Raw genomic sequence first — 22,108 nt, forward strand, 5'->3', positions numbered from 1 at the left:
ATTTAATTTACTACTAACAATTTTTTTGCACAGAGCACCCTTGGGTGGTAAATATGCTAAAAACATATTCCATATTTCTTTTAATATTTATTCATAAATCAACAACTTACTGCAAACATTTTATTACAAAGCCTAAGACCTAACATTTATTCCAAAGGTTCCTCCATAATATAAAGGCTGCTATAAAGTTCTCCCACATAAACATCTGATGATTTCAGATATTCAGCCACTTTTGACAGAACAGACCACAACATTAGTAATAGCATCATGGTTTATTTTTCATGCAATAAATTAATAATCAGCAAAAATTACAAATGGATAAGTTATTAAATAAATAATAAATAGCATTTAAGAGTAAAATATAATTAACTGCTTCTTCCCAAGAAATTACAGTGAATTCTTATAAATTGTTAAATATTGCCAGACTCAAATTCGTTAAAGTAGCAGCTTAATAGTTTACCTTCACAGTCTTCAGTCTCATCAATGATTTAAAGAGAACCTGTCATTAAGATGCACTTTTAATGATGTGAAGAATGATAGGGGTGGCTAATTCTGAATTTGATGAATAAATGAGGAATGATTTAGTGCAATTGGACTCACACATTTACACTAAATTCCAAACATGATACAATATCAGTGCTGGGAAGTCAATTGGGCAAACCTATTCATATTGTAAAATACAGAGTGAGGGGAGATAAGGGTTTGGCACCTGGTTAGCACGGATTTTAAAATCAATGGCTCCCCTCCTTCCTGCTCCCCGAAATATTTTTTTTAACCTGGGTGGTAACTCTGTGTACTGTGATTAAACTTTATAGTAACCACCCAAAAAACAGCCAGGTGGTTTCTGAAAAGTGTCGGGTGGAGCACCTGGCTAAAAGAAGCCGGGGAGAACACCGATGCTTTTTCTTCAGTTTCCAAAATCCACAATGCAATTGACACCCAATACTACTACACTGTTTGAAGTGCACCTGTACCTAGAAATATAACGGATATATAAATAGGCCATTAGTCTTTTTCCTAATGTATTTTCAGTCTAAAAGGTATTTTGAAATGGTGGCTTAAGCTTAGCTGCAAAATAACGTTCTTTTGACAGTCACAGGCTTTACAGGTATTTTTTTTCCAACCAATGGCCATCAGTAAGAGGGGACCATCTCCAGACAATTTTTTTTTGGGGTACACCAGAAAAAGGTTTAAATTCCTCAGGAGGTATAGGTGTAAGGGGCAGAATCTAAAGGCTGGTGTCTATGTCTATGATTTAGAGTACAGTAACCCTGGTTAGGCAGTTCTTATGCACATGGGATCAGAAGGGCCCCTTTCTTCAAGGCGCAAAAGTGAAATTCCAATTTCTGGATATGGCGTTAAATTGCCAAGATTCAAAAAATTTATCTGAGGGCTTAAAGCAAACTTCAAGCAGCCACCTTGCTGAAGTCTGCTTTGTTACACATTCAAATATATACTTTGAATCTTAACAATTTAACATCTTTGAATCTGGTAATTGTCATTTAATTCCTGAGCCCTGATGAAGGAAGCCAATCTGAGTCCCCAAAACATACTGACTTGCTGGATTTCTTATTATGAAATATACACATCTTGGATTTCTTATTATGAAATATACACATCTGATCTCTCGGATATTAAAGTTAAATGCTATCTGTGTCCCCAAAGAAAAGATTTGTGTTCTATTCCTTCTTTTCTTCATTAGAAAAGATTTTTTAATTGCTGTTGAAAATTATTTTAAGGGTTTCCCCAAGGTAAAAAAGTCAAGGAACCGTGTTGGGTGACATTAGATATGTCCTACCAATCTGCCCTGAAACCCAACATCACAGCCCTGTCACAGATGAATATCATGGGCACACATAGAATTAAAGTAAGCCCCAAACATTTCACTTTTAAAATATACTCAAACCATTGGTGAAATTCTGAGTACAACATTTGCTTCCTACCCTCCTCCATCAGAATTATGCTTATTGCTGAAGCACAGGTGTTCTTTACATTTTGTCCAATTGCTGTACCTCTCATTACCCTCTTTTCAAGTTATCCAAGCCCTCATTGACCATTCTCTTCAGTTGGTGACTCATTGTTGGTCAATGTCTTCTTCTTCTCTCTCTGCAACTTTTGCAAGTCTCTGACACTTCTCACTGTCCACATGGATAGCTCTCTCAGGACATGGTAGCCCCTCACCTTTCTCTCAAACATACTTCCTGATTCACTATCAACTTCATCAATGCCCTCTTCTGACTCGATCTTCAGGCCCATGGTGGTCCCCAATTGCTCCAGTTGTGCCCTTAGCGTGGTCACTTGTTGCAGTAGGTTATGAAGGCCCCCGTGTAGGTCCTTCTCCCCATGTAGAAGACTTTCGGTCTGTTCTTCTATCACTTTCATTAGTTGTCTCTCAAGTTTTATGTAGGCAGTAATGTTGGCCAACAATCGTTCTTCCATGGCCATTTCCATCCAACTGTCCAAATCCATGGATGCGCTCCCTCCACGAATGTTAAAATGTGGTAAGCTGTGAAACCCATGAGTCTCCGACTGAAAAGAGAGGGAGTGCCATGCCAAAATGAATCTTTAATTCACTGTATATTATATATAAATATATATATATATATATAGATATCATTAAAAAAAACACATGATATTATTTATATTGATATTATTTAAAATAAATACATATTGTATTGTTATCTCTGTATTTGTAAGATTTTGAAGCAAAATTGCACTAAGGCTAAGTCTACATGGACGTTTTTCCCATTGTTCAACCTGATGCTTTAAAAGCCCATGTATGAAATTCCCATGCATTCCAATGGGTTAATCTACACCAGGAGATTACTCCCGCAGCCCTAGCAGAACTGTAGTATGTGTTCTTGAATACAGAACACATGTCACAGCTACTCTAGGGCTGTGGGAGTAATCAGGAGAGCGATGCTGATTGCACTGCTGATTGCTCCGCTCCCCGATTAGCTGAGGAAAGGGAAATCCTGATGACACTTGAGCTGTCATCAGGGTTTCCCTTTTTTCAGACAATCACAAAGCACTTGAGGTGAATGGGGAGCCTTTTGTCCTCCTCATTTAACCCCTAGTGCCCAGGGATCCCTCACTGTCAGGAGGAGTCCCACGGTTGTGCTCATGTCATGAATACAGCTGTGGGAATCATTCTGTCATTGTGGGATAAACTGTATAAAAAAAAAAAAAAAAAAAGGTTTAGTTGCACAAAACACACACATTCAATAATATATTTTTTTAAAGCTTTGTCTTTTTACAAATATTTTTATTGTACCCTTTTACTCATTCCCTGAAAAGGTTAAAAGTAAAACTTTTGAAAACCCTATGTATGCAGTAAAACACGCAAAACGCTTGTAAAGTGCATAAAAACACAAACGTGGTAGGAACGTTTACATGCATTTTTAAAATCGTCCGTGTAGACCCAGCCTAATGGTGTCGTAGAGTAAGAACATTTTCTCTTCACATGCAGTACATCTCTCAATACAAAGCCCTGGTGGAGCATCCATATGAATATATGAAGTTCCTGGAATGGAACGGGAGATCCTGCTCCACCACAATCCAGCCCCTTGTCAAGAAGCAGGGCCAATAATGTGTCCTGCATACTGCTGGATCCCCCATAAGAATATATGAAGTTTCTGGAATGGAACAGGAAGGATCTGCTGTCTACAGGATATCTAAAAATGCCAATTCTGTCTAAGCTGTCCTTTGAAAAGTCTACATTTTGTTTTGGATGCTTCAAAAAAAAAAAAAAAAAAAAAATAGAAGTGCACTTTGTGTCCCCTTAAACTCATGGGTATACATCTGTATTCTGAAATTTTAAAGGGTCAGCTGGTGATATAATTACTGTGATTCCTTTTCTTCTTGCAAGTGGGGAAGTTATCAGAGATCCTGATTCTGAACGTATCCTACTGCCCCTCTCCCCCATTACCCCACTGGTTATCAGATCATTAGTCTTTGGAGGGCAACTCAGACATGAGGAAGCAAAGCCTTTTTTGTAAGACAGTGGAGAACAAGACATGGTAAGTCAGTTATGGGGAAAATAACAGCTGCAGGAAGCTCACAGAAATAGTGGGGACAAATCCTGTGTCCTTGACTTTCCTTTATTGGGCACAACTTCAGAGGTAAATCTTCTTAAAATTCAAAAAGTAAATGAAGTACATTTAAAAGCCACTGAAAACATGTCAATATAAGTTAGGCATTTCAAGAAAGGATGCTGAAAACTGCATTAATAGTGTGCAAAGTCTTCGGAAAGAGGAATAATAGATTAGTTCTGCATATTAATGATGTTTTTAGTCTAACAAAATAGTTATGTATTCAACCTAAGCTTAAAATGTCAGCAAAATATTTTAAAAGCAGACGCACCATGATGTCCATCTGCTTCATGGTTGAGGCCTGGACAACTTGTATTCTGTGTAAAATAAAATGCATAGTCCTGGGATCCTCCAACTGTTGCTTCTTCTTCATAGGAATCTTGGTTTCATCCAAGATTATTTTGCTACAGAAAAAAAAATCTAATCTATGAAACACTGATCGTAGTCTGGATTTCAACCTAGGCTGGCACTCACCTTTATGGCAGTGCCATAACCCTATAGGTGTGGGTAGGTAATATAGAAACAGTACAGAAACTCATTGGTTCTGGGCAAAAATAATCAAAATGATCTCATCCTTTCTTGGTGTAGTATTTATGGATGAAGTGTGAACATTATAAAGTTTCATAACTTTGCCACAAAAGAAGGCCCAACATTTCTTCTTCAGTCCTATAAAATTGTTCCTAATACTTTAAACTACCTGGTGGAGGAACCATTTATCCAGTTGAGGACTTTTCTATTTTAAACTTTCGTAAGTTGCCTTCTCCCCTAGTTAGTCCAAAATATCTAAAATCTTGAATGATCTTCTTAAAATGGTTTATAGCCAGTACTCATACAGCACACAGTGCATAATATATTCTTCTCAGGAGACCTTTTTATGCATTGTGTTGTAACATGCGTCCACCAACCCATTTTCACACATTTTTTTTTTAGCAGGGCCATCCAATCCATTTTAATTGGATGTCTTACAGGGTGCATTTTCTTGGGGAATGTCAGCATCATGGGACATGTTTACTAAACTCACCCCCAAAGTATTAAATATCAAATATTTCAATCAACCCTGCTTGGTTTGTTTGGAGATAGAAATAAATCTAAGCAAAGATTCAAATCTTTTTGGAGATAGAAATAAATCTAAGCAAAGATTCAAATCTTTCCAGTATTTGTTATAATGACGTTCCTATAAATAAACAACTACAACTCTTTGCCTGATATATTTACTTGGCAGCCATACCTCCTAAGCCCTTTCCAGACAACAGTTTTTGTATGTGTCTGTCATGCATCACAGCATCACCACTATCCCCATTTATCCTTATGGATGGCCTTGGACATGTGAAGTAAGAATAGAGAATTATCCATTGGAATGATTCAGAACCCAAGCACACATGTACAGCAGGCCGAAGAACTGCCCAGGACTGGCTTGAGTGAAAGACTGTGGGGCTCTGGCCAGAAAGGGGGGGATTACTATAATGATGTTGTTCTTTAATAATTCTTAAAAATATTGTTCTTTATTGTCTTCCAAGTATTTTTTTTAGCAGGTATATCCTTTATACCATTGTGCTGGAAGGTGTATTTTTTCTTTTAGTGGGGTTAGGTTTGTACAGCTGTCTGTATCCTAACTGGAGAGATTCACTCTCTCTTCATCCTAGAGTTCATTGCGACCAGTAAAGAAACTGAAAGAAAATCAAAACTGTTCACTGGAACTCAATGTGATCGAAAAATCATACATTAGAAGACTTGTCCCAATGACAACTGAGTGGAGATTTCATTTCACTTTGGAAAAATATATCTCACTTCCGTTTGTGTTCATTATGTATCTGCAGGGCAAAAAAAAAAAAAAAAACTGGCATGAAACTTTTGTCCCCTCTCTCCCAAATCCCCAAAAGTGGATACCGCTTCACTAATCTAGAAAGGTACTATTTTACCTGTTTATCACAGTAATCACCTCCTTTGTTTAAAGCTTTCGTGCTAAATGGCTGTTGTTCCTATAAGACCCTTCCCTCTTTCTCTTTCCACTAGAACAAGCAAGCATATTTTTAGCATCACCAAAAGAACGGTTTTAAGATCATAAGTAAATGTATTCCAACATCACTATAAGAAGGGTTTCAGAATTATAAGCAGGTGTATTCCAGCACCACCAAAAGAAGGGTTATGGGATCATCAGAAGGTGTATTCTAGCATCACCAAAAAAAGGGTTCCAGGATTATCGGCAGGCATAATCCAGCATCACCAGAAGAAGGGTTTCAGAATTATAAGCAGGTCTATTACAGTATCACCAAAAGAAGAGTTATGGGATCATTGGCACGCATATTTCAGCATCACCAGAAGAATGGTTTAAGAATCATCGGAAGGTGTATTCCAGCATCATCATAATAAAGGTTCCAGGATTATCAGCAGGAGTATTCCAGCAACACATAGGAAAGATTCTAGGATCACAAGCAGGCATATTCCATCATCATTGGAAGATGAGCTCCAGCATCACCAGTAGGTGTTTTCCAAGATCATAGGCAGATTTGTTCTGATGAATATCAAGTTAGCAACAAAAGGGAATCAGGGGTGTTGGTTCCTCAATAAATTACTAAACTTCTATGCATTCAGACTAAGCTCCTTCCCTATTAACATGCAATTTTGACTGGAATATATATATAGTTAAATAGTAATAAATAACTATATAAATCCCAGATATAAAACCCTATAAGACATAGTTGGTCCAGAGGAAGCCAAAAAAACCTGTGGTACAATTTGCTTCAACAAGAGAAAAAAATTCCTTCCTGATTCCATGAGGCAATCAGATGTTCCCTGGATCAACAGTCACTGGTATTTTTACTTTAAAGCCTTAATACCCAGTTATATTCTGTGCTTCTAGAAACGCATCCAGCTTTTTCTTAAAGCAGTCTATAGTAGTTGCTGAAAATACTTCCTGACTTTTCTAAACCTATCGACCCTAACTTGCATATTAGCCATCTGTGGGGTACAGTGTCAAATGCTTTAGCAAAGTCCAAGTACACTATATCAACTGCTATTTCACTGTCTACCTGTTTACTTACTTCTTCATAAAAAGAGAGTAAATTTGTTTGACAACTTCTGTCTTTCTTGAAGCCATGCTGACTATCACTTATAAAAATATTTTCTAGCAGAAACTCCTCTATGTGGTTCTTTATCAAACTCTCCAAGACCTTTCCAACTATGGACGTTAAACTAACCAGTCTGTAGTAACCTGGTAATGACTTTGCTCCCTTTTTGAAGATAGGACCCACATTGGCCGTACGCCAATCCATCGGTACCTTGCCAGTGACTAAAGAGTCTTTAAAATGTAGAAATAATGGCTTTGAAATAACTGAGCTCAGCTCTTTGAGGACACGTGGATGTAATCCATCAGGTCCTGGTGCTTTGTCAACCTTAATTTTTCCCGGCAGTTTCTCAATCTTATCAATTCTGAGCCATTGTGACTCATTTAAGGCAGTGACATTGCTAATATGAATTTGAACTTGAGCTCTGCCATTTTCCTTTGTGCACACAGAGCTAAAAAAATGTGTTTAGTAAATCTGCCTTGTCTTTATCCCCAGTTACCAACCGATTGGTTGAAAGATATTACAGTTGGCTCATGCATAGTTTAGGAACAGCACCAATTTGTTTTGAAAGCAATATTGCCTTTAATTTTAAATCCTGATTGGCAAGTATCTTGGATTGCACAGGAAACACTATTAGAGAAATATGAAACACTGCCATTGCCTAGCTCCTTTGCAAATACGATTTGCTGGGTCATTATGCTGGTTATGCCTAACTAGCACTTTCAGGTGTTAAACAGAACATGTCAGCTTAGCCAGAGTTCTACATACATGCTTGAACTTTATTAATTGGGTATTGGTCTTTTTTATTACTGGTGGCACTGTGTCAAAATAACAGCCAGCCAGCTGACTTTTTGAGAAAATTAACAGCAACCAGCAGCTTATATTTTACTTTAATCAAATGATTCCTCTCAACCCCCTTTTGGGCTCAATCATGCTATAACACATGCAATAATATGCACTGTATTTTTAAAAGTATTGTATTGAATAATTTGGCACAATGCAGATCAATGCAGCCAAAATGCAGTACTTTTCAACAACGCTCAGCAATGCATTGGTGTGAATCGTTTCGGTTACAAAACAATGCAGAAAAATGTACAAGAATGCTTCCAGCATGAGTGAACCCTTATTTAAAAAAAATAAATAAAAAAACAAAAAAAAAAAAGCAAATAACAGAAGACATTTCCAGAAATCTCACATATTTCTCTGTCAGGTGTACGAGATCCGCCCTGATTTGGCGCAACTGTTGAATAACTCGCAAGCAGAGATCCTGGTGCTCCAATTCAGAATCCATGACCAAATGGCTAGGATGGGTTTGGAAGAAGATGGTACATCTGCCCCGTGGTCTTTTATAATGGAAGCGTCAGCAATAGAAAAAGCCTGACAAACAGCAAAGCGTAGGGGTAGAGAGAGAGAGAGGGAGGGGGAGTGAGAGAAAGAAAGAGTCCAACTCAGTGACAGAGGGAGCAGGATACACACAGAATTAACAGTTTAATCCCAGTGATTAGCCCAGGAATGTTTCATTGGTGACCCAGCCACTCTAGGGTTGTGTGACCTGAAGCATCCACAGCAGAAAGCCGTGCAGCCGCTTATCACAATGCAGCTTAATGATCATTTCTGGGAAGTGTAGACATAATGAGGCTTACTGATTGTAAATACATCTCAGTGTCACCAATCTATTAAAGGTCTTATTACATAGATTTTCCATAGGGTCTAGTATACATGGATGCTTTCTGCAGTGTAATATATACAGGCATGTCCAAAAATATTGGAACCCTTGCACTTGTCAGAAGATGCACCAATTCCAACAAAAGAAAGAGAAAAAAAATTATGAGACATTTCACACAAAACGTCAAAACTGGCCTAGACAAAATTTTTGACACCCTCAACTTAATACTTGGTAGCAACTCCTTTGGAAGAAATAACTGATGGTAATCGCTTTCTGTAACAATCAGTGAGCCTTGAACATCTCTCCACTGGGATTTTGGACCACTCTTCCTGTGCTAGCTGCTCTGGGTCTCTCAGATTTGATGGTCCATGTGCAACACACGCAACATGGAGAAAAGATGGAAGAGCAAAGAGTTGTCTCAGGATTTGAGAACCAAAATTATAGAAAAGCATGGACAATCCAAGGTTACATGTCCATCTCTGCAAATCCTAATGTATTTGTGTCCACTGTGCGAAACATTGTAAAGACGTTTACAGCCCATGACAATGTAGCTAATCTCTATGGACGTGGTTGAAAGAGAAAGATTCATGATATGTTACAACAAAGATTTGTTTGAATTGTGGATAAAGAACCTCAATTAACTTCCAAACAAATTCAAGCTGACTTGCAAGCACAGGATACAACTCAGTCAGCTCAGCCATCTGAATGAAAATGGACACAGAAACATAAACAAGCCAGATTGAAGTTTACTAAAACTCACCTGTGGAAGCTACAATCCTTCTAGGAGAATGTCCCAGTACAGTACAGCTTTTAGGTAACGCACATCATTGGACTGTTTACAGAAGAAAAAAGAAGCCTTCAAAGAAAAAAAACTCCCTACAGTCAAACATGTAGGAGGTTCACTGATGTTTTGGGGTTGCTTTGCTGCTTTAGGCACTGGTAGTCTTGGCTGTTTGCATGATTTATAAAATCTGAAGACTACTAAAGAATTCTGGGGTGTACATCAAGGGTCCAGTGTCAAAAAGCTGGGTCTCAGCTGGAGGTCATGGGTCTTACAACAGGACAATGACCCAACGCATACTTTAAAAAGCACCCAAAAATGGTTTCAAAGTCCTGGAGAGTTCTGAAGTGGCCAACAATGAATCCAGATCTAAATCCCATACCTGGGGAGAGATCTAAAAACAGCAATTGGGAGAAGGAACCTTTCAAATCTTAGAGACCCGGTGCTGGCAAAGAAAAGAATAAGAGATTTATTGATTGTTACAGAAAGCGATTAACATCAGTTATTTCTTCCAAAGGGTGTGCTACCAAGTATTAAGTTGAGGGTGCCAATAATTTCGTCTAGGCAATTATTGACATTTGTGTGGAATGTCTGTTTTTTTTTCTCTCTCTCTGCTATTTTCTGTTCTTCCAGTGCCAACAAAAGAAATAAACATGACAATACCAAAGCATTTGTAATTGCAACAATTTTCAGGGAGAAGTGGAGCATTTTCCTTACAATATGCAACATACAATAAACCCTTACATGTGCCAATACAGACAAGAAGCATTTTTGCTGAATGGTGCATGCGGCTATATAAAACTTGAGTGCACTTTAAAGAGGTTTGCTCTGAGATGCTGGAAAATGTCCCTGCATCAATGGGTGATGCCCACGTGTCAAGAAAAACAAATGTGTCAGTGGGAGGGAAAAATACCCTGATGACAGTAGTAAATGTTCCAACTGGGACAGTGACAAAACCTGGTTCCTTCTGATGACCCTTACATCACTTCCAGACATGGCATGTGTAACTATTAACCCAGAAGGGGACCAGGCAGTGTACACACCTGGAAGTATGTCAGATGTAAAGATTCTGTTGTTGAATTCACCACCTTTCAGAGTGGCAAGGATTTATTGTTTCCCAATAGATGGTTCAGCTACGGACATAGAGAGGAGCAAAGTGTCCCGCTGCACAAGGACCTGGGGTTCTCCTCAGCCAACAGGGGCCCCAAGTCAGTTCTGCACAGTTGACTATTCCTTCCACTGGGTGGGATTATATTTTAGATTAAAATAAAAAGCTAGGGAGAAAGGTCAGACCTTGTGCAGTCAGTTGCACTGATGAGATGTCAGTGGGCAGTAAGTTTCAACTTGTATATATCCTGGGGCAGTAAGGATGAGGTACTAACATGCATTATTGAATGTACAGCATGCCAAAATGTTCTAGTACACAGTCCCTGTTCTATTGGACTTCTTGGGTTGTCCAGGACTGGTTCCAAAATGGAACCACTTAGAAACAATCCATCTGTACACAGCTGTAATTTAATCAAAAAGAAAGATGTTGAGAATGAAATATATCCACATTGTAACAAAGAACTCATCCAAACTGGAATGGAGCAGAAAACTGCCCACTGGAAATATATTGCATAGCAAACTTGATAAGGTCACCATTATGAAGGCAGTGTAGGAAGATCCAGAGCAGGAAAAACAAACAGAGTGGTGGGAGAGGGGCTGAATAAAAGTCAACAACAAACATATATATATATAAATAAACATATATATATATATATAAATATATTTACATACACACATAGACACACACATTGCCTGGCCAAAAAAGTCTCCAATCCTCTGGGGTAGCAGTGTTGTGATTTGGGGTGACCGTGGGGCCAGTTTTAAGATCTGTGGTGGTGGTGGTATGCGTGGGGCCAGTTTTAGGATCTGTGGTGTGCGTGGGGCCAGTTTTAGGATCTGTGGTGTGCGTGGGGCCAGTTTTAGATCTGTGGTGTGCGTGGGGCCAGTTTTAGGATCTGTGGGGCCAGTTTTAAGAACTGTGGTGTGCATGGGGGCAGTGTTATGATATGTTGTGATCAGTTTTTCTATTACTTCTAAGGGTGATTATATTTGGGGATGGTGTATTGAAATTATGACCTTGCATTTTCCTGCAAAAAAAATTGCCATAAATCATGACATGACATAGGTGTTTGAATAACACTGCAGCTAATGCTAAAATGCTGAAAAACACTGATATCTCACAGGCACTGTCATCGCACATCTTTCATGGCACCATAATGCAACACTCACTCTTACCTATGACTACGGACAGAGATGACGTCACCAGCTCAGCTATCAGGGCACCACGTGACGACCTCTAGGCTCTTTCCCTAAACAAATCCATGCGGCTCACCCTCCCATGTAGATGTCACAGATTGGGCACAAGCTCCGGCCACTTTCGGCTTCCAGTCTCCGGCGTACACTGATGATGTAAGAAGGAAGCCTAGACTGGAGCTGGCTGGTTAGGAGGTAAATAATAGAAGGAGGTAATGTAAAAGAACGCATGGTTTACGGTTATCAGGAATTGTTCTAAAAGGTGATTTTAGAGTTATTTTTACTTGTGCTTTGTAGGCTAGGGTGGTGTTTTGTATTGGTTGCAAGGCATGCTGGGAACTTAAAGGAAAGCTCCACCTGGGGAATAGGAGGTGGTAATGTGGGGCAGCAGAGTATAGAAGTGTCATATGGTAATATGCTTGGTGTAGGCGGTTAAGGTATCCACTGGGAACAGCGTTATGGAGGATTCATTGCAATGTGTTAAGGTAGTTTTTTTTTTTAAGAAACCTTTTGATTTTTTCCTCTGCACCCCTCTCAGATAGGCAGCCAATCAGCTAAGAGGTGTCCCCATGTAGATCAATATATATTGCAGCTTTCATGATAGCCTTTACTTTGAAGCAGCCATAATCTTCCCACCTCCCTTAGCCCCTTCCTCCCAAAGTACTTACAGATATCCTGGATTCACACAAGTCCACTGTTTACATGCTATGCCTAGGCCATACAGGTGCCATACTGTGATGGTGCAATTGGTAGACTTGATGCCTGGATCTTGGTACTATGGAGGGGGAGGGGATTACTTTATGTCATTGTAAGTGGGGGTGGATTGGGGTCATTTCATTTACAATATACCTATTCTTTGTACTAGTTTTTATTTTCCCAGGCAAGGACAATAAGTGAAAAGATTGGGATGGATATCTTTATCTAGGAAAAAAACTTCTTCCAGCTGTCTGTCACTTTGGTGATGTTCAACACTGTATAGAAATATTGGTAAGCAATTCTTCGGCAGAGATCACATGGTGGGGTAATTAGTCTTCTGACATGTATCCAGCACTGGAAGGATTGTAGAACAGCATTTACTCCAGGAAAGGTATATTAGGGAAGTATGCTTTTTGGGTTCTTATCATAGTTACATAGTAGGTTAGGTTGAAAAAAAGACATAAGTCCATCAAGTTCAGCCACTAGGGAAATAAACATATCGCAGATATAAAACCCTATAAGACATAGTTGGTCCAGAGGAAGGCTAAAAAAAACTCCGGGTACAACTTGCTTTAACAGGGGAAAAAAAATTCCTTCCTGATTCCATGAGGCAATCAGATGTTCCCTGGATCAACAGCCACTGTTTTTTTACTTTAAATCCTTAATACCCAGTTATATTCTGTGCTTCTAGAAAAACATCCAGCTTTTTCCTAAAGCAAATCTATAGTAGTTGCTGAAACTACTTCCTGAGGGAGCCGATTCCACATTTTCACAGACCTTACAGTGAAGAATCCCTTCCTTATCCAGAGCTTAAACTTCTTTTCCTCCAGACGCAAAGAGTGCCCTCTTGTTCTTTGTAATAATCTCAAAGTGAATAATTGGGAAGAGAGTTCTCTATATGGACCATTTATATATTTATACAGGGTGATCATATCCCCCCTTAAATGTCTCTTCTCAAGGGAGAATAGATTCAGTTCAGCTAATCTCTTCTCATAGCTGAGCTCCTCCATTCCTTTTATTAGTTTAGTTACTCTTCTCCGCACTCTCCAATTCAACAATGTCCTTTTTGTGAACTGGTGCCCAAAACTGGACTGCATATTCCAGATGTGGTCTGACCAATACTTTGTACAGGGGCAGGATAAAGTCTCCATCTCTGCAGTCTATTCCTCTTTTAATACAAGAAAGTACTTTACTAGCTTTAGATATTGCAGCTTGGCATTGCATGCTGGTATTAAGTTCTATGATCTACCAGAACCCCAGATCCTTTTCCATTTCTGACTCCCCAAATGTATTCCCCCTATACAGTATGAAGCATGCATGTTGTTAGCCCCCAAGTGCATAACTTTACATTTATCTATATTAAATGTCATTTTCCACTTGGCTGCCCAATCAAACAGTACATTCAGGTCTGCTTGTAGATTATAGACATCCTGTATGGACTTAATTCTATTACATAGTTTGGTGTCATGGATGTATGGATCATTAATTACAACTCTCTGGATGCAATCTATCCTGTGAGAGATAAATGGTCTGCCATGGGTGAGCTCCTCCCGTAAACCATAGGGGCTGTATCTGCTTTCCCAAGCATGGAACAAGCATACAGCAAATGTGAGCTGGGGGGGAAAGTCAGGATTGCCTCACTTTAAAGGGAAATCTGCAATGGCTGCCTGTTTTAAATCAAAAATGATCCCAACAGCAGATTCTAAAAGAACACATGTAGGGAATTTGTTTAGATTAGTGATGAGGTTGCAGTTACGGCTTCTTCGCACTTCTGAAGGGCACCTGTGTTTGAGATGCTACATGTAGAGTCCCACGCATAGCTGACTATAGGGAATGAGTGGATGTTCAAAGTCTGGTATGTTAGAGGTTGGGACAGAGGCCAGATAACTGTTCCTGTGGCTGGTCTAGACAAGAATTAATAAACACATTGATGGTGAGCTTCTACCATAATCAGCACAGCATACTTGTCACATTTGCCCCTCAGTGATAGCAGGTTCAAGGCCTTGCATTAACAGAGGAAGTTTCCATCTTCACTGCTGACTCCAGGATGGCAAAGCTTTTTGGCCATTGGATGGCCACTGGTGATGTTTCATTGTAAATGGTGGCTGGCTGTGTGTGTGGCACTGACGTATATATCTTTTGTCAATTAGCTCTATGCATACTGCCATTTAATTGTATAATCTCCTTTGGATCTACCAACAATTATGTGGTACAGGAGCTCAGGAGAATAGCTACACCAGTGTTTCTCAATGTTTTTAACATAGGGGACCCTTGAAACAATTTTCAGGTCTTCGGTGAACCCCCTCTGTAATTGTTATATCCACAGCTCACAATATATGAATGTGGTCAGTAGGAAGAATGTCTCTTATATTGCTGGCTAGTAGAAAGAATGTCACCCTTACAGACAAATCCAAAAAGACTTTTAGTGTCACCTAACTGACCTGAGAGTCACAAATTGCTCAAGGAACCCCTACCAACCTCTGGAGAAATCTTGGTTGGGAATACTGAGCTACACACCAAATAGGTTGCCTAAGAATAACCCAATATCAGATGGCTTTGGGTGCAATGGAAAATAAAGAGATTATACAATCATATGTACAACATATGAACGTTCAACTTCAGCCTTGTAGTTGTGAACCTCATTGTTCTACCCTAGCTACCTTTGCTCTAAGGATTGTACAGGAAGTCTTTTCCCATTGGAAAACAGCTGCATTGCACTGTGGCATGTTTTTGGGGCATGCCAGCATTCAAGTATGGATTTGAAGTCGCATTCCAGTGCTTGGTACAGACCCAGAACAAGGTTACTCAACATCTTTTAGCTTTTTTCACCTCGCTAAAATTTAAATTATACTACACATTTAAGGAATAAAAACAGGTCAGGGAAGGATTTCTTAGTGCTAATTGTTCATACTCACATTAAATCACGACCATATGGCTTGTGAAGATGTAAGAGACCTTTCTGGGAAGGAATAATGCACATTGAGGCTTGCAGACAGTCAGGCAAAGAGTAATTAGATTTCGGCAGGGTCTCCAGTGAGGGCTGGGCTCTGTCAGACTACACCCTTCCTCCTGGAAATCTGGTGTCTTATTGAAAACCAACCATTATCTGGCCAGCTGTTGCTTAACCTATTCAATGCCAGAACCAAGGTGGGATACATAATAAAATCATTTTAATGAAGTCAAGGGACTTTATTATTGTCTGAGGTGCTGAAAATTAATTGTAATAATAGGGTGGTTTATGCAGAACATGGTAAATTCTATGGGGTGATAGCACCTATTGCAAGTGATTAAAAGGTTTGCTATTGAAGTGTTGGATGGATGAAGCTTTTACAAGACTCTTCTTTTTTTATTGGTGGGTTTCATAGGATCCCAGATTAAGGCACAATCGTTATACAAAGATGTTGTTGGAATGGGTGTAGCTGGGAATGGGAGGAGTGAGATTCTCATCTTCGGCTAGTGATTGATCAGTTAGGACTTTAGCATGGCTATTTGTGTCATGAGACACCTGTACCCATGTTTGATTTTAAGACAAACACAATTATCTCTTGCTATGAATATCAAGCTTTTGTATTTGGAACTCAGCAGCACCACCTTCATCATCTTCACATTGTCTTTTTCTGGGTTCAGGACTACAGCCATCTTAGTTGTAATGAACTCATGTGGATGTGTTCATTCTTCTCAGCATATGCCAAAACTGCAGCTCCGTGTACTTTGCATGGATCAGGCAGGTAGGAAACCATTATTGCAGAAGAGACCATCACCATCAGACCACAAGTCCAGATTACCAATAACCTTATGGCTGTGGGATTCATAAGAGACCTGGTTTGAGTTTGTCTACCATTGTTTGTGTTGTTCTCTCAGAACTAAATGAAAAGTAAAAGTAAATCCTGCATTGCTTGCGTGGGCAATAGGGCTTTCTCTACGTCTCAATGTTTTCATCAGACTGCTTTTGTGAGTATTTTTAACAGGAAGGGGTGTTTGCATTTAATGACTGCTCTGTTTCCAGTACAGAATTCATCTTTAACCAGCAACCAGTCCATGTAAGCCATGAATTCTACTTCATCTCTGGGACTTCTGTCAGGGTACAATTCTTCCAGCTCAGATGAAGAGGAAGGAGCTGAGAGTAGCTCAGGGTGAGTCATTTTTGCATACCCTAAAGATGAATGCCAGGCATAAAAAAGACACAAATTACTATTTTCTTATGGATAACTGACTCCCTACCGTTGATAGATGTCTGTTTTAAGCATATACTACTCCTTCAGAAATATTTTAAACATTTTTTCTCCTAGTTTTAGGTGATGTACCCATGTTTATGATCTTAGCTTCACATTAAATAATTCTGTCCTTCTAAACCTTATTTACATCTTTAATATACTTGAAGGTTTCAGTCATGTCCCCAATTACCCCTCTCAAACTCAAGACTGTAAATTTAAAGCCCTTTCAGTCTTTTCTGATTGTCATATTCTATGTTATCAATATCTTTTTGTAAGTGTGGTCCTTAGAACTGGATATGCTGGGCCTGATTTGTTAAAGCTCCCCAAGGCTGGGGAAGATAGGTTCTCCCATGATAACCTAGGTGACCCAGCAAACCTGGAATGGATCTGATCCAGGCTTGAAATCATTTGTCAACTAATAGCAAATTAGTTTAGGAAATCCATTACAGGTTTGCTGACAATACCAGTCATGAGAGATACAGGTAGGCTGCCAATGCTGCCCTCTCCTTGTGCAATCACTGCCTTTTCTATTATGTATACATGTTTAAACTCGTTATACTTACCATTTTTGAACACATAACTCTAACCTTTCCTTTTATGTTTGCATGCATTTCCTTTCATTTCATATATTTCAAGTCTTTTTTTTTTTTTTTTAGGACCACTTTGTCAAAAATAAAATTCTTTGCAGATGCAGCATCCAGCAGTGAAGATGAAAATGACAATAAGATCCAGACAGAGAAGCCCACAGAACCACTTCCTTCGCCCTTGCCCTCTGCTCGTCTCCCTGCACCGCGGCTCGAGACTAAGAGTAAAGTGAGCCCCAGTGGGGTGTTTTCAAACCCCTTCCAGGACGAGGAACGGGCCCAGCTAAGTATCTTGGAACGCCATGTAAAACTGAGTGACAGCAACTGGGCAAAGGGTGGGAAAGGGGTCTGTCTGGCTTACCAGAAAGACGGACGATGCCGATACGGAACAAAATGCAAATATAGTCATGGAACTGACTTGCCACAGGGGGCTACAATGTCGAGCCAAGGAGGGCTGTCTAGAAGTGGTGGCGATGCTCCAGAGATAGTTGGAGACAGCTCAGGCCTACAGATTGGAGATGAAGTGGGGGAAGACACACAAGTTGAGAAAGGGAAAAGGAAAAAGCCAGGTGTTAGCAACACTCTCATTCCTCCAAAGAAAGCACTGAAGAGTTACCAAAAGCAACTGTCATCCGAAAGACCCTGGGCTTTGTAAATGGTTTTAACTATCTTATTCATATCTAATTCCTATTAGGATCTGATCAACTGCTATCGCTGAATGTGCAGTGAGTTCAGATTTCAAAGCAACCAATCAAACAGATTTCTCCAGTTGCTTCAGCCAGTCAGATCGAAGCTTTCTCAATCCTACTAAGTCAGCTGAAATCTGTGGGGAAGCGTTTATTTTTTTCTCTTTGGTCTTTCATATCTAAAGTCAGCCCAACCAAAGCCAGCAATGCAGAATACTCGTGAGTTGAATTATCTCCTAAGCCAGCAGCCAGAGAGATAAAACATATAATTGTGGGTGGCCTGGTCCTTTAAATAAGTAAGCCTGTTTTTTTCCTTTTTACCCTCACATTTTATTTAAATTTAAGTTATATAAAGTCTATTTCCTTCCCTAAAAACTTTGGATCAACTAAGCAAGCGAGCATGCATATGTGACGTTTTAAGTTTTAGTCTGCAGTGTCAGTGTTGGGATAACTTGTCACCAGTATGTGTGAATTGTAATGTGGAAGCCCAAGAAATAAGTTGAATGGTAACAACCTAAAAGGGTATTTGCAGTGTACTGGAGGTGGAAAAAAATAACAGAGATACCTCATTTTATGGTAAAAAGCCCAACTTATTCACTGTTTTTCTTTTATAATTTTATTGTGTCTTCAATTAGATAAACTTTCCCTTATGGGCTGCCTTACAGGGTGCCACAAGGCCAAGAAGTTATGGTAACCTCTAATGGGGGGAGTGAGAAATGGTAAAACCTACTAGGCTTATGCCTCTTCCTGTTTCCTTCTTATCTGGAGAGTACTTATTCACCTAATGTCTTGTCCTGTTGCCATTGGAACACTAAAAAACAAATTAGAGTTTTGTCTAGAGTGAGGTTTTAACATCAGAGGCCTTATCATGAAGCTTTCCTTGTGGGAACAGCCATATCTTCTAGAATGTGGGGTAGTGAGATTTCCCACCATCATGCAAAAGGAAGACAGAGATTACCTCTTCTCTTGCCAGTGCCTGGACTTCTTCCAGATTCAAGTCTTCAGGCATCTTGAAAAATAGGAGTCCTTTCATCCCAGAATGTGTGGCTCAATTTACATCCTCATATTGCCAGCAGGTAGAGAAACCAGAAACCTGGTTATTCCCAAATTGCTATATTTGATGTGACTTTCAGCTTGATCACTGTGCTCCACAAAATATCCCATTAAATTTCAATGAAATTCATATCTGTGATTTAGTAAACCGATGTAAGGTGGTTTAAGTGCTATCATTAAAAAAAGGCATCCTGTGCCTCTAAAGCAAAAACTTTTTGTTTAGGCTTGGATATGGAAAAGTTGGGACTTCTATCAGGTTGTTATTGCTATCTGTGTCTTTGCCATTGAAATTCACTCTTATTCCTGCTGACCATTGTCCCGGGTACAGAGGGTGACATGAAGCCATATTTTTGTTAATTATCATAGTGAGGTGGGGGAGAAACCTTAAAATTGGGTCACCTGTGCCAAGAGGGAATATCCCGTTACTTTGGGCAGATTCCCTCTTACTGTAAACGGTCTCTGGGGGATAGAGGTATGCGCTGTGGCATAAGCGTGTCCCCCTTCATTTCAGATCGATTCCCTTCTTTTATCTTATTTTTTTTCCTTTGCTGTCTTGTCCCCAACAAGTTCCTATCTGCTCCTATTTTAGATTTGAAGCAATTATATAAATTGAAACGAGGAATCCAAACTGTGTAAATTCCACTAAATTGCAGTAGCAGATAGCAGTTCAATTTCTAAATGCTTGCACAGTAGCAGTTTAAGAATAAATCTACAACAAACAAACATGACATGTTTTTCTTTTTCTAATTTAAGAGAGAGTGCCAGCAAAAGTTACTTTAATTACAGCACCCAGTGTGCATGCTCTGCAGGTGATGTCTACTGGCATGGCACCCCAGAGGAAACTTTATTGCATTCACAGATGCCAGTGACCCTAATGCTCCTACTAAATTACTACTACAACCCCCCCACCTCTACTCTCTCACTAGTACCACCACAGCTTAGTCATTGCAAAGGGGACTACACTGTTCCTATTTGCATGGAATAGGGCTATCCCTATTCCCATGCACACCTCTAATCTGGATAGGAAAAAAACTTGAAAAAACATAACCATTTCCTTTATTTAAAACTAAAGAACATTTTGCTTCATGTATAACAAGAAGTAGGCAAATGGTTGCAGGATGTTCTTACTGGATTTGTATACATGGCTTCCACTCAGAATGTCTGGGAGATATATCTTTTACAATAAAGAAAAGTAAAATGAACATGACATGGTAAGGATTCAGATGCACAGATTATGATTGGATTGGAGACATCTTTTAGTTATTCTCTAAACCTGTTGGGGTGTAAGAATTGGCGTCTCTGTTTTTTTGTCCACCTCCTGTGATTTTTGGTGAAAGATATTAATGAATTATGTTAAAATCTACTACCAGCATTACACCAGCTTTTCCTTCTTAGATAATAACACCAGGCAATGTACCTTCAATTTTGTTTATAAATATATTTACTAAAAATGTCTCCTTTTTTTCTGCTAATCTATATTTAATTAGTTTGAGCCCTCCTGGAATACTGTCATTATTCTGCTTCATAAAAGTAAAATCAGCCAAGTAGAAGTTATGCACACACACATTCTGAAACTAGAGATGATCAATAACATATATTGACTGCGGTTTCTTTACATACAACCCTGGCAGATAAATGTTCTGAGGTCAGCTGGCGGAGCTACGGTTACATTTCATGCAGTATGAATGAGTGAGGTTGGGTTTCGAACTAAGCTATGTTTTAAGATGCAGGGCTGAGATAGTGTAACATTTCATGTAGTATGGAGGAGTAGGGATTCAGTGTAACAAGCAATAAGTTGAAGGCTCCTCAATGTATCATTCAATGCTTCAGCTGCTGCTGCAGGTTCAGGACCACATCTGTCTCTAGGGGCAACTTTTAAAGCAAAATTGCCTGCGCTGCATTCCAGTGTTAAATCAAAAAGTTCAATTTTTTAAAGAGACTTCACAGCACATGTCCCGATACAAATCCTCTGATGTGTTTCACCCCATGGTAGCACCTTACATGTTTTATAGTGAAATTCAGCTCAGATAATTTTGTCTTTGTCTTGTATTGCACAGAATAGTAGAGAGTTGGTCCAAGCTCAGCTGTGTCAGAAGATAGGTAGGATAGCTCCACTTGCAAGGTCTTTAAGGCAGAAAGGGCAGGCCATGTCTTTTCTGCACTATAGCATACATACCGGACAATTCGCTATCTACACAAAAAACACTGACCTGTGCATGCCTAGCCCAGCCTATGATGCAGGGAGTTATGCCATCCTGGCACAACCAACAGAGAAGGCTGAAAATCAGGAAACCTGGACGAAAAGATGGTGGTGTTAGGTGGTAAAGGAAAGAAAAATAGGTGCTCCATCCATGGAAAGCTTTGATAAAATTAAGGAATAGCATAACAAAAATCTTTTACAAGGCGGTAGTGGCCGGTGTAAAAAAATTCATTTTTCTGTGAGGACTTATATTCTAAAATCTCTTATATCATATGTCCTGTACAGCAAAGAACAGCCAGTAACTGATTACACTGGGGAACACATTTTTTGTTGCGTTAGATCTTACACTTGTTTTTTACTAATTCACTAATTTTTGGGTGGTGAATCCAGAAATGACCCCAGTTATTTGCTATCACATCCAGTTTTTACGATACAGGGTACCCTCCATTGTGGTCAAAAAGCATACCAATGTTATATACAATGATAAATAATAAAAATACCTTGAATGTACTGTTTATTTAAGTTTCTTTTGTTCATTTAAAGGATTTATTGTTACTCAGACATTTTTAGAGTACAACATTTGAAAGTTAATCGGGTAAGCGGTTAAGGTAAAAATTTATGCTTATAGCTTTTCCTGGAATGTTCAGTTCTAGGACAATCCCGCCAGATGCTTCAACAATAGTCAGCCATCATATGTACATCCCATCTACCCTAATACTGTCCTTCCATGACCTTCAAATCTTCGTGGAATCTATCACCTTGCTCATCACT

The 22,108-nt window shown here is 39.3% G+C and overlaps 2 protein-coding genes across 10 annotated transcripts; one reads left to right on the forward strand and one right to left on the reverse strand.

The window, feature by feature from the left end:
• Positions 1 to 253: 253 nt before the first annotated feature.
• CNTF (ciliary neurotrophic factor) lies at positions 254 to 11,986 on the reverse strand. The gene is made up of 3 exons (XM_072424411.1): positions 11,887 to 11,986; positions 8,352 to 8,533; positions 254 to 2,529 (listed from the first exon to the last, which is right to left on the reverse strand). Exons 2-3 carry the CDS (start codon positions 8,445 to 8,447, stop codon positions 2,047 to 2,049), a joined length of 579 nt encoding a protein of 192 aa, XP_072280512.1. The 5' UTR covers positions 8,448 to 8,533; positions 11,887 to 11,986; the 3' UTR covers positions 254 to 2,046.
• A 46-nt stretch (positions 11,987 to 12,032) lies between these two features.
• LOC140339632 (uncharacterized) lies at positions 12,033 to 21,847 on the forward strand. Of its 9 annotated transcripts, none has more exons than XM_072424402.1 (4): positions 12,149 to 12,166; positions 12,770 to 12,891; positions 16,607 to 16,733; positions 17,471 to 21,847. In XM_072424402.1, the coding sequence occupies exons 3-4, from the start codon at positions 16,648 to 16,650 to the stop codon at positions 18,051 to 18,053; spliced, it is 669 nt and encodes a 222-aa protein (XP_072280503.1). In that variant the 5' UTR covers positions 12,149 to 12,166; positions 12,770 to 12,891; positions 16,607 to 16,647; the 3' UTR covers positions 18,054 to 21,847. The 9 variants fall into 9 exon arrangements, with proteins under 9 accessions (XP_072280506.1, XP_072280510.1, XP_072280509.1 ...); XM_072424404.1 differs by having other exon boundaries at positions 16,612 to 16,733; XM_072424403.1 differs by lacking the exon at positions 12,149 to 12,166 and adding an exon at positions 12,181 to 12,389.
• Positions 21,848 to 22,108: the final 261 nt, after the last annotated feature.

This window comes from Pyxicephalus adspersus, chromosome 10 (assembly GCF_032062135.1).
Source record: "Pyxicephalus adspersus chromosome 10, UCB_Pads_2.0, whole genome shotgun sequence".
Classification (NCBI taxonomy): Eukaryota; Metazoa; Chordata; class Amphibia; order Anura; family Pyxicephalidae; genus Pyxicephalus; species Pyxicephalus adspersus.

What these genes read in the sequence shown, in the direction of transcription:
- CNTF (XM_072424411.1), bottom strand. Translation starts at nt 8,447, where the DNA reads ATGGATTCTGAATTGGAGCACCAGGATCTCTGCTTGCGAGTTATTCAA. An exon ending in TACACCTGACAGAGAAATAT is followed by an intron (nt 2,530 to 8,351) that starts GTGAGATTTCTG and finishes CTCTCTTTTCAG; the next exon opens with TCGGAGACTCATGGGTTTCA.
- LOC140339632 (XM_072424405.1), top strand. Translation starts at nt 16,648, where the DNA reads ATGAATTCTACTTCATCTCTGGGACTTCTGTCAGGGTACAATTCTTCC. An exon ending in GGAGCTGAGAGTAGCTCAGG is followed by an intron (nt 16,734 to 17,470) that starts GTGAGTCATTTT and finishes TTTTTTTTTTAG; the next exon opens with GACCACTTTGTCAAAAATAA.